Source organism: Chiloscyllium plagiosum, chromosome 5 (genome assembly GCF_004010195.1).
Source record: "Chiloscyllium plagiosum isolate BGI_BamShark_2017 chromosome 5, ASM401019v2, whole genome shotgun sequence".
Lineage (NCBI taxonomy): Eukaryota > Metazoa > Chordata > Chondrichthyes > Orectolobiformes > Hemiscylliidae > Chiloscyllium > Chiloscyllium plagiosum.
In genome coordinates this window covers 42,043,576-42,056,343 of record NC_057714.1, presented here as the reverse complement: position 1 = coordinate 42,056,343, position 12,768 = coordinate 42,043,576, and the positions used below count along the sequence as shown (strand labels likewise).

The window sequence follows — 12,768 nt, the reverse complement described above, 5'->3', positions numbered from 1 at the left end:
ATTACTGGGTAGGGCTTACATCAGGGAGTGTAAAGTTTCTCATTGAATGTGAGAATGCAAAGACAAAAATTATAATCTGTGACTGAGGCAGTAAATCTTTGGGGGAGTGTCCAAGAGGTGGCAATAATGATCAGTGGTGCTACTCAGCAAATTCCAGAATTCTCCCAGGGTATAGAATGTACATTGGAGTTTGTTAATTTTATGGTGGGAAGAAAGTCATTGTTCATGAGTGTGCATGTGAATACATTGTTTGGTTCTTTTGCATGGTGGGGAGAAGAATATTAAGGGTTGAGATGCAACACTGTTCACTCTGCATTCACAGCTAACCATAGCAACAGGGACTGGCAGGGAATAATCTCCTCTGAGTGATGAAGGTAAAACTACTGTATAGGAAGGAGACTTGTATGTTGCTCAAAAATATCTGAATGAAAGGAGACTCTGTGGCCAATAAGCTTGTAGTCAGGTACTTTGACTAATCCAAGTCCAAGGGACTTGTGGATTGGCCAGATCAATAGACCAGTTTTATGGATAGTATATTGGGCAGAGATGGTAAGGAGGGAAGGTATGAGAACGAAACAGTCAAATAGCTTGGGATCTGATACCTAGCGGAATTTCAGTCATGCATTTAATCGACATCAAGCAAAAAATCAGCTGGTCCAAAATTATGGCTGAAATGTCATGGCAGTACTTCTTGTTTCTTTTGTGCTCCCATTCACCAGAATCCTGCCCTACCCCCCAAAAACGCAAATATAACACACATCCATGATTATACAAATCTGCAACAAATGGACTGCAGCAGTTCAAGAAGGCAGCTCACCGCAAACTTCTCCAGTGCTATTAGGGATGAGCAGTATATGATGGCCCAGCCAACAAAGCCCATATCATCCAAATACATTTTGGAAGATACTCAGCCGCACAATTTCCTGAAAATAAGTGAACAAGTTGGGAACAATAGTGATTGAAATACTCTGGAAAATTCCACTCTTAGTCTTTCAGACAATCATAAGGTAGCATGGGTCAAGTGTAATCTAAAAAGACCTATATAATGCAATCTCTACTCAAGTTAAGAACAAATTCAGATCCCTATTTCATCCTTTTTCCTCATTTTTCAATTTTAGACTTCACATATATTAAAAAATTAGGTGTTTTTGCATGTTGCTATAATTTGTAAAATTAATAAATTAAATGTACAGCATAAACTTTCAGTTTCTGCCATTCTTAAAACCAGTATTAATAACTGATTTAATTTTTAATTTATTGTAGCGTTCAATCACAAAAGATATGTAGTAATGGGAATAAACAAAAGGACAAGGAAAAGGAATTCAATAGACTTTCATCAGGAAGCAGGTATGCCACAATTCAGACCCCCTTCTTTTTTGTGCCTGTGACATGGGAATTATGAGCTTTTTTTGTGCAGCAATTTCAAGAGGATGTTTAGTGCTTTGGCCACAATGAAACCTGCACACAGTTTGGGGTCATTCCAGTCCACCAAAGATTTGTAAATGTTCATGTTTCAAGTTTTTATCTTATTCAACAAAGAAATTGCATTTGGTTAAACAGTAGCACTGTTCAAATCCATGTAAATCAGTTGTAAAGTTCCCACTTCTGTTCAGAATGGACATTTTGCTTACTTTTCTTCCCTATTATTGGTTAATTGCTCATTCCTGACATTATTCTGTTGAACTACAAACCTTTTGGGGATAGCCAAAATACATAGTTTTTGGCTACTAAAAATTCTGTAGTTGGTTATCATCACTGTAGTAACATTCTGGATAGAGACAAGCTTTTTCCCAGGATGAAGGATTCAATAACGAGAGGTCACTCTTTAAAGGTGAGAGGTGAAAAGTTTAAGGGGGATACACGCAGCAAGTACTTCACACAGAGGGTGTTAGGCGTTTGGAACGTGTTGCCAGCAGAGGCGGTAGAGGTGGGCATGGTGAATTCATTTAAGATGCGTCTGGACGGATGCATGAGTAGGTGGGGAGCAGAGGGATACAGATGCTTAGGAATTGGCCAACAGTTCAGTTGGATCGGCTCAGGCTTGGAGGGCTGAAGAGCCTGTTCCTAGGCTGTAAATTTTCTTTGTTCTTGTTCTTTGTTCTTGACTGGATTTTGAGTTGTGATTTAAGGTATCTGGAACTTTTAACGCTCATCAGTGTCTCCTGTTCTTTGACACCTAGAAAAAAAATGAACAATCATTGTTGTATTATCACACTATCTCAACAGTCCAGGGTCTGCAATATTTTGTTTTTATTATGTGAATGTTTGCTCGCCATGTTCATGGAAATTAAAAATAATGCCGGAGCAGAGGAAGTGTCATGAACTAGGACATTGAACACCATGTACAATTTTCTGATCCATGCTACCAGATTTAGGTTTCTCCAAATTCTACCCTATACAGGTTAGATGGCTGCAGTATGTTTGGATAGTGTGATGATGCAACAATGATTGTTCATTATTTTCCAGAAATCAAAGATTGGGAGTATGAAGATGGGGATTAAATTTCCAGATGTCTTAAATCACAACACATAATCTGGTCAAGAATCTTACTACAGTGATGATAATCATCTGTAGAATGTTTAATAGTTGTTGCAGAAAATATGTATTTCAGTTATTATGAAAATGTTTGCACAGAGAACAGGACAGCACAGAAACAGGCACTTCAACTCACCAAGACTGAATCAATACACAGTGCCTTTCTGAACAAAAACCTTTCACCTGTCTGTGATCTGTATCCCTCTATTTTCTGCCTATTCATGTAAGAGAGCATCAGAGAAGCTCTCTTAAATGTTGCTATTGTATCTGCCTCTGACAATGCATACCAGGCACTTACCACCTTCCGTGTAAAACAAAAAATGTGCTTTTCACATCTTCTTTAAACTTACTCCCTTTTACCTTAAACCTACGTCCCCTTGTAATTAGCATTTATACCTTGGGACAATGACTGTGACTATTCATTTTTTTTATGCCTGACATGATTTTTAAACTTCTATCAGGTCACCCCATATCTTTTGACGTTCAGCTGAAACCAAATCAAGTTTGGCCAATCTGTCCTCATAGATAGTACCTTCCAAACGAGGCAACATATTCGTAAACTGTTCCTGTACTCTCTCCAAAGTCTCCACATACTTCAGGTAGTGTGGTGATCAGAACTGTACTCAGAACTAAAGTTTGAGAGAGCTGCAACATGACTTGCCAATTTTTATACTTGATGCCCCAAAAGATGAAGGCAAGCATGCCGTATGGTTTCTTCTACGTTACCACACTGCCCTCATCAATCATCTTCTTCACTTCCTCCTTTGCCTTCCTCAGTATTCTGGGATAGATCCCATCAGGTCATGGGAACTTGTCTACCTTAATGTTTTTCAAACAGCCAATACCATGTCCATTTTTATGTTGACATGCCATAGATTATTAACATATTCCTCCTGAGACTCACCATTCACCCTGTACTTCTCCTTTGTGAATAACAACGCAAACTATTCATTAAGGACCTCACCCAATTCCTCCGGCTCCATGCATAAATTCCCTCCTTTGTCCTTGAGTGGAACTACCCTATCCCTAGATATGCTCTTGCTCCTTATATAGGTATAAAAAGCCAAGGGATATTCCTTAAACCTGTTTTCCAAAGACTTTTCATGAACCTTTTAGCATACTAATTCCTTGCTTGAGTTCTTCACTCCTAATTCTTTGTTTGAGTTCTTATAACCATTCCTGAAGAAGGGCTTATGCCCGAAACATCGATTCTCCTGCTTCTTTGGTTCTGTCTGACCTGCTGCGCTTTTCCAGCAACACATTTTTCAGTTCTTATAATTAAAACAATGTCAGGGATGAGTAATTAACTATAATGGGGAAGAAAGTGTTATACTGGAAAAATTCAGTTGTAGAGAAACAAACGAAGTTAACTTTTCAAGTCTGGTAAGACACTTCTTCAGAACTGAAACCTTCAGTCACACCCATTTCTGTGATCTACCTAATTGACAAGCAAAGCTGTTTTCAGTAGCTTCCTCTCATCTAGTATAACTTTATTTTGCTGCAATGTTGAATCTTATTTATTGTATTTACGCCTCCATTAACGTATTCTTATAGTTACTACTTCAATGTCTTTCAGAATGAATACTTCAAAAAAGTTCTGGTAATCAAACATTTATTACTCCAATGGTACTTTTCATTGATGGTCCCTGGGTTAACAATAATAGGAAAGAACATTTTAAGTGAAAAATGTCTGTTCAAAGTATTTTCATTTCTAAGATAAAACTATGTACTCATCAAATATGTTTGAATATTTTGACATTCTCAGCGACTGAGAAGTATGCAAAATTAGGCTTCCTCCATTTCCCTTTTATTTGTATTTCATGTTATCACTGATAGAAAGTATCTAAGTGCTAAAACAGGGATTGCTGGAAAAACTCAGCAGATCTAGCAGCATCCGTAAAGGGAAATCAGAGTTAATATTTCGGGTCCAGTCACCCTTCATTAGAATGCAGAAGGGTCACAAAACCCAAAACATTAACTCTGATTTCTCTCCACAGATGCTGCCAGATCTGCTGAACTTTTTCAGCAATTTCTGTTTTTGTTTCTGATTTACAGCATCTGTAGTTCATTCAGTTTTTATTTAGTATTTAGGTGCTGGTTGAATATAATAAACATGGTAACTACTGTATTTAAATCAAACTGAGAAAGGTTCTTGTGACGCAATAGTAGTGTCCCTTCCTCTGATTCAAGAGGCCAGGGTTCAAGTGCCACCTGCTCCCGAGGTGTGTAATAGCATCTCTTAATAGGTTGGTTTGAAAATATGTGATTAAAGTGATAATGTGAATTCTCTGGGCCAGAAAGTCCATGTTCAAGTTCCACCTGTCCTAAACATGTGTCATAACATGCCTGAACAGGTTGATTAAGAATATTTAGACCAACCTGAGTATTTGTCTCAAGTCATAGATCCAAAGAATCACGCTACTGGCTGTGAGATTTCCAACCCCAAATAACAGTGAGACCATCTGGGACTCTGCAGCTAATCTGAAGTCGCTGCTCCCATTAGTTGTAAGAGAGCCATTCCATTATGTTTTCCATCACTAATGGCATGAAGCTGTCAGAGTGAACCAAGGAAAAAGTAGCATTTTTCCAAATATTAATATGAACAGTTCAATGTTATGGTTAGTTCAGCATTCACTTAATTTTCTTTGGATCTAATGCCATAGCTTCCTGTAGAATGAAAACATTCTGCATCCACTGCTTGTCAAACTGAGGTGCTACTATCTGTGTTTTCAGATGCAAAAATCTCAGTGAATAGGCGCACAGAATAACTCTTAAGCAATCTGACCTGTCTGGCAAAAATTTGGATGAGCTAATTTTTATTGATGTTTATGTTTAGATGCATCCAATAACACATTGCTTCTGGAAACCCCACTCACACCAGCAGAAGTGCTGATGGATAGGAAAAATGCTGAGAAATTAATTACCTTGTGAAAATTTGAGTACCAGTTACAAAATTATTAACAAAACTAGTCAAAAATGATGAAATGATCAAGAATTTACAGACCTAGATACCTATCCCCACCCCCACCCTCCTCTAGCTTATCTCTCCACGCTTCAGGCTCTCTGCCTTTATTCCTGATGAAAGGCTTTTGCCCGAAACGTCGATTTCGAAGCTTTTCGGATGCTGCCTGAATTGCTGTGCTCTTCCAGCACCACTGATCCAGAATCTTAGAACAACTACTGACTTGGCTGTTTCTTGAGCAATCCTGATGATTTAGCACCCAGCATATCTAAATGTTGGGAAATAGCCTGCAGTATGGACACCTGTTAGCTGTAGCTAAAAAGTAGCATAGTGTACTAATTGGAGAGGAAATACTTTTGATGATATGTTGAAAAATATCAATAGTAATGGATGCCTGCATTTATAACCTTTTGTTACTTTATTGGCAGGATCTCGAAGGATACCTTGGATAGCTTGACAAGTACCATTTCAGTAGGAGAAACATCTTCCTCCGTCTCACCATGTGTACTTTTATCCTGGTTTGGAGAAAGTGCTGGAGGATACCATTCTTCCAGTAATATGCCATCCCCGAGCAGTTCAACAGAACCATCTTCTGAGAGCCTAAGCCCAGAAAAACAGAGATATAAGGTAAATTACTGTTTTTTTTAAACCGGAAATGGAAACTGAAATATATCTTTTTAAGCAGATATCTAGATATGTTTTTGCAGTATTACATGGAAACATTTGTTATAAACATGAGTATACAATTTCATTGCTTGAACTGTGAAAATTAAGTTGATTTGTAGTTACCTGATTTGGTGGATTAGGTTTATTTTCATAGAGTATTATGGAATTATACAGTATGGAAACAGACCCTTTGGTCCAACTAGTTCACACCGACCCTATTCCCAAAGTAACCTAGTCACATTTACCTGCATTTGGCCCATATCCCTTCAAACCTTTCTCATTTATGTACTTATCCAAATGTCTTTTAAACCTTGTAACTCTACCTGCATCCACCACTTCCTCTGGCAGTTCATTACACACATTAACCACTCTGTAAATTAAAAATTGCACTCATGTCCGTTTTAAAACTTTTTCCTTTCAGCTTAAAAATATGCTTCTAGTTTTGAACTTTACCTTAAGGAAATGACCTTTTGCTATTGACCCTATATATGTCTCTCATGACTTTATAAACCTCTATAAGGTCACCCCTCAATCTGCTATGCTCCAGTGAAAAAAGTTCCAGTCAATTCAGCCAATTCCTGGCAACATCTCAGTACATCTTTTCTAAACCCTCTCTAGTTTAATAATATCCTTCGTACAGCAGAGCAACCAGAACTGCAAACATCTAGAAGAGGCCTCACCAATGTCTTAAATAATCTCAACATGACATCCCAACTCCTAATACTCAAAGATCTGAGCATTCAAATTATATTGATTATCTGGTTTATTAACTAATCAAAATCTGAAGAATATCCATTTCTCCCTGTTCTCTCAAAACCAAAATAACTACTAAAGAATGTATTGACCCAGAATTTCTACAATCAATGTGCCTCTATCAGTTTCAACTGACAGGGATGGTATTGGTATCATGATAATGCCACTTGACTAATCATTCAAAACCCCAGGCTAATCTCTGGGGATAGAAGTTCAAAATCTACCATGACTAACGGTGACATTTAAATTCAGTAACAATTTGAAATTGAAAGTGTTTTCCTAATTGTGAGCACGTAACCACTGTCAGTTATGTTAAAAAAGTTTTGTTCCTAATGTCTTTTAGGAAAGGAAATTTGCCGTCCTTGTCCAATCTGGTGATTCTGAACCCACAGCAACCTGATTGACTTTTAACTGCTCTCTGAGCAATTAGGAATGGAAAAAAATGCTAGCCTAGCCAGCAATGCCTCACATCCCAAGAACAAATAACAAACACTGGTCCTCCCAAAAGCAGCTTGTACCAAGATTTCTCAGAAATCTCAAAATTTGCAGCCATGTAAAAACAAATGAAATCTGCATTCAGAAGTCAATGATGTTGATGTTGTGAAAGCCAAAGGTTGAAACTATAATTTTTAGATCTTAAAGATATTTAAGAAAATGTAATAACTGAGCCATTTCTCTTTTTCATCTAAGATTCTGATAACATTAAAGTTTAGTCAAGTAGAAGATCACTGTCATATAGGTAGCATGGCTCAGTGGGTAACACTGCTGCCTCACAGCACGAAGGAAATGGGTTCATTTCCACCTCAGGCAACTGTCTGAGTGGAGTTTGCACATTCTCCTTGTGGCTGCATGGGCTTCCTCCCAGTGCTCCGGTTTCCTCCCCCAGTCCATTGTATCCAGGGACGTGCAGACTAGATGGATTAGTCATGGGAAGTGCAGAGTTACAGGCACAGGGTAGGGGGGAATGGACCTGGATGGGATGCTGTATGGAGGGTAGGTGTAGATTCGATGGGCTAAATGGACTGCTTCCACACTGTGGGGATTCTATGATGATTTTCAATAAGAGAAAAGAAACAATATGCTGAAATGCTGGAAGTAGTTATACAGAGTCATATGGCACATATGGTGTTGGATCTAAATTTACAACTGTTCTGAAATTACGTGACAACACATTCTCCTTCAGTGATCTTTTACTTCGGGACAAAGGAATCTGAGTTAAATTAAGTGGGGTTTCAATGGATATAATCCTTGAGTGAAAATGATTGAGGTAGTTTTGTGCAAAGGGAGGTGTCGAGATAAAACAAATGGAAGTCACTTGATTGTCAGTTTATTCAGAATTTCTGTACATGATTCGAATGTTATGCAATTGTCACACTGGAAACTATTTTCTTTAAGTTGTTGTTTTTGCTTTGTTATGGACTTTGCAGTCACAATAACAACCAAGCTGTCATTTGTGTTCTGTGTTATTACTCCTCTGAAACTAGCAGCATTTTTGGGAGCCTGATCTTGCATAGTAAACCCTGGAAATTGAGTAGTTGTTGTCAATGAAGCTAAGCTTCTCCATTGGTTTTGTTATTGAACTGTTTAGGTGGAAATTAATTCAAAATCATTGAGCCAACAAGAATTTCCACTTTTGCACTGTAATGACAATGTTAAACACTGCTACGTTACGTCTTGTTGATGAGGTGTAACCAGATCTTAAGTCATGATTTGGAGATGCCGGTATTGGACTGTGGTGTACAAAGTTAAAAATCACACACCACCATGTTATAGTCCAACAGGTTTAATTGGAAACACCAGCTTTTGGAGCGCTGCTCCTTCATCAGGTTGTTGTGGAGTACACAATTGTAAGACACAGAATTTATAGCAAAAGTTTACAGTGTGATGTAAATGAAATTATATATTGAAAAATATCTTGATTGTTTGTTAATTCTCTCATCTGTTAGAATGACCATGTTAGTTTCACTTCTTTCATATGTAAATCACAAAACTTTTTTAAAAGTTACATTGTCAGGTTAACTTTAACAATTGGTGTCAGCCCAGATAATGTGTTGAAGGTGTTAGTCCCCTGTGTGCTGCTGTCTGTGCCATAATGTTTAGACTGATTCTAATCTTTAAAAAAAATGAGTTAACAGAGTCTTTCTTGGATCCATGCAGTTTTTGAGCAAAGTACAATGTAACTCTGCAAGTACAAATGCTGCATGGAGGGTAGGTGTAGATTCAATGGGCCAAATGGACTGCTTCCACACTGTGGGGATTCTATGATGAGGAACGTGACGGACACCTGGAAGTACTCAAGGATGCCCTCATAAGAACTGGATACAATGCTCAACTCATATGCCGCCAGTTCCAATGTGCCACAGCAAAGAACCGTAATGTCCTCCTCAGGAGACAGACACATGCTACAACCAACAGGGTACCCTTTGTTGTCCAGTACTTCCCAGGAGCCGAAAAACTATGTTATGTTTTTTGCGACCTGCAACACATTATCAATGAGGATGAGCACCTTGCCAAGACCTTCCCCCCACCTCCGTTGCTCGCTTTTAAACAACCACCAAATCTCAAACAGATCTTTGTTCGTAGCAAACTGCTCGGCTTTCAGGACAACTCCATATAACCCTGTCACGGTAGGCACTGCAAGACTTGTCAGAGTATGAGCATGGATACCACCATTACGTGGCAGGTACTCATGCGACTCACCCAACGTTGTCTATCTCATATGCTGCAGGCGAGGATGTCCTGAGGCATAATACTTTGGTGAAACGGAGCAGAAGCTACGTCAACGGATGAATAGGCACTGCACAGCGAACAATAGACAGGAGTGTTCCCTCACAGTTGGAGAACACTTCAGCGGTCCAGCACACTTGACCTTGGACCTTCGGGTGACCATTCTCCAACACTGACTTTGGGACAGTCAGCTGCGAAAAGTGGCTGAGCAGAGGCTGATAGCTAAGTTCAGTACCCATAGGGAGGGCCTCAACCGGCACTTTGCGTTCATGTCACACTACAGGTGATCACCATTACACTACACACACACGGACACACACACACACACACGGACAGACACTCCTACAGACATACACACTCCCACCCTCTCACAGACTTAGACCTCTTTACACTCACACACACATACACTCTCTCTCACAGACACTCATAACCCCCTACCCCAGACACACACACACACTCTCACATACGCTCACAATCCCCTACCCCAGACACACACACACACACACACACACACACACTCTCACATACACTCACAATCCCCCACCCCAGACACACACACGCACTCGCAACCCCCCACCCTAGACACACACACATACACGCACTCACAACGCTCCACCCCAGACACATACATACACATACACACACACACACGTTTGTGGGGTGAATTTGTACTTGTAGAGTTACATTGTACTTTGCTCAAAAACTGCATGGATCCATGCAGGACTCTGTTAACTCATTTTTTTAGATTAGAATCTATCTAAACATTATGGCACAGTCAACAGCAAATACAGGCGAACACCTTCAACACATCATCTGGGCTGACACCAATTGTTAAAGTTAACCTGAAAATATAACTTTTAAAAAAGTTTTGTGATTTACATATGAAAGAAGTGAAACTAACATGGTCATTCTAACAGATGAGAGATTTATCAAACAATCAAGGTATGTTTCAATGTATAATTTCAGTTACATCACACTGTAAACTTTTGCTATAAATTCTGTGTCTTACAGTTGTGTACTCCACAACCACCTGATGAAGGAGCAGCACTCCGAAAGCTAGTGCTTTCAATTAAACCTGTTGGACTATAACATGGTGTTGTGTGATTTTTAACTAGATTTTAAGTGTTCTCCTCAGTCAAAACTAATTCTCGACAACCTCTCTTTCTTTGGAAAACTAATTTTATAACAGTGCAAAATAATATTTTGGCTTTATCATTATTCCAACATTTCAGGAAAATCTTTAAAAGTTGTATTTATGATCATTTAATTTTTGCTACATATGTCCCAATTTTTATTTTACTTCCTGTCAAACTTTTAAAAAGTGAAGGTTAATCAGTGGATTTTACTTTCTGCTTTGGACTCTGAGAACTCATGTCAATATGTTTTGCTGCTAATCTTGATTGATAATGTCACTGTTGCTGGAGATGTTGAAGTGGCACCAAATTCAAATAGCATCAGAAAAGATCAATTTTATGTTGTAAAAATTGATGGATCTTAAAGATCGAGGTAGGCAGCTAGTGCAGGAGTCTTTTGTGGATATACCCTTTCAAACAGGTATGCTGTTTTGGAAAATGTAGGGGGTGATGGATCCTCGGGGAAACGTAGCACGAACAGGCAAGTTTCTGGTATTGAGACTGGCTCTAATGCAACGAGGAGTACGTCGGCTTCCAAGAGAGGAAGTCATTGTCCACATTGGAACCAACAACATAGGAAGGGAAAAGATTGAGATTCTGAAGGGAGATTACAGAGAGTTAGGCAGAAATTTAAAAAGGAGGTCCTCAAGAATGGTAATATCTGGATTATTCCCAGTGCTACGAGGTAGTGAGGGCAGGAATAGGAGGATAGAGCCGATGAATGCATGGCTGAGGAGCTGGTGTATGGGAGAAGGATTCACATTTTTGGACCATTGGAATCTCTTTTGGGGTAGAAGGATCTGTACAAGAAGGATGGATTGCACCTAAATTGGAAGGGGACTAATATACTTGCAGGGAAATTTGCTAGAACTGCTTGGGAGGATTTAAACTAGTAAGGTGGGGGGGTGGGACCCAGGGAGGTAGTGAGGAAAGAGATCGATCTGAGACGGGTACAGCTGAGAACAGAAGTGAGTCAAACAGTCAGGGCAGGCAGGGACATGGTAGGACTAATAAATTGAAATGCATTTATTTCAATGCAAGGTGCCTAACAGGGAAGGCAGATTAACTCAGGGCATGGTTAGCAACATGGGACTGAGATATCATAGCAATTACGGAACATGGCTCAGGGATGGGCAGGACTGGCAGCTTAATGTTCCAGGATACAAATGCTACAGAAAGGATAGAAAGGGAGAAAAGAGAGGTGGGGGAGTGGCATTTTTGATCAGGGATAGCATTACAGCTACTCTTGGGAAATAAGGCAGGGCAGGTGACTGAGGTGTCAGTGGGGGAGCACTTTGGAGCCACGACCATAATTCTATTCATTTTAAAATAGTGATGGAAAAGGATAGAGCAGATCTAAAAGTTGAAGTTCTAAATTGGAGAAAGGCCAATTTTGACGGTATTAGGCAAGAACTTTCGAAAGCTAATTGGAGGCAGATGTTCGCAGGTAAAGGGAACATGGGAAGCCTTCAGAAACGAGATAACAAGAATCCAGAAAAAGTATCTTCCTGTCACGGTGAACGGGAAGGCTGGTAGATATAGGGAATGCTGGATGACTAAAGAAATTGAGGATTTGGTTAAGAAAAAGAAGGAAGCATATGTCAGGTATAGGCAGGATAGGTCGAGTGAATCCATAGAGTATAAAGAAAGTAGGAGTATACTTAAGAGGGAAATCAGGAGGGCAAAACGGGGACATGAGGTAGCTTTGGCAAATAGAATTAAGGAGAATCCAAAGGGGTTTTACAAATATATTAAGGACAAAAGGGTAACTAGGGAGAGAATAGGGCCCCTCAAAGATCAGCAAGGTGGCCTTTGTGTGGAGCCACAGAAAATGGGGAAATACTAAATGAATATTTTGCATCAGTATTTACTGTGAAAAAGGATATGGAAGATATAGACTGTAGGGAAATAGATGGTGACATCTTGCAAAATGTCCAGATTACAGAGGAGGAAGTGCTGGATGCCTTGAAAAGGTTAAAGGTGGATAAATCC

At 39.4% G+C, this 12,768-nt stretch overlaps 1 protein-coding gene across 14 annotated transcripts in view; it reads left to right on the top strand.

Annotated features, from left to right (window-relative positions):
- ppp1r9a (protein phosphatase 1, regulatory subunit 9A) overlaps positions 1 to 12,768 on the top strand; it is a 360,369-nt gene that overhangs the window by 264,764 nt on the left and 82,837 nt on the right. For 12 of the 14 annotated variants that reach the window (XR_006311675.1, XR_006311674.1, XR_006311676.1 and 9 more), the window contains 3 exons: positions 1,264 to 1,347; positions 4,112 to 4,135; positions 5,926 to 6,124. Coding sequence is in view for 11 of the 14 variants with exons in the window: in XM_043689927.1 (XP_043545862.1) it covers positions 1,264 to 1,347; positions 4,112 to 4,135; positions 5,926 to 6,124 (307 nt within the window). In the remaining 3 variants the exon portion in view is untranslated. The remainder of the gene's footprint in view (positions 1 to 1,263; positions 1,348 to 4,111; positions 4,136 to 5,925; positions 6,125 to 12,768) is intronic. The other 2 variants (XM_043689920.1, XM_043689923.1) reach the window with 2 other exon arrangements.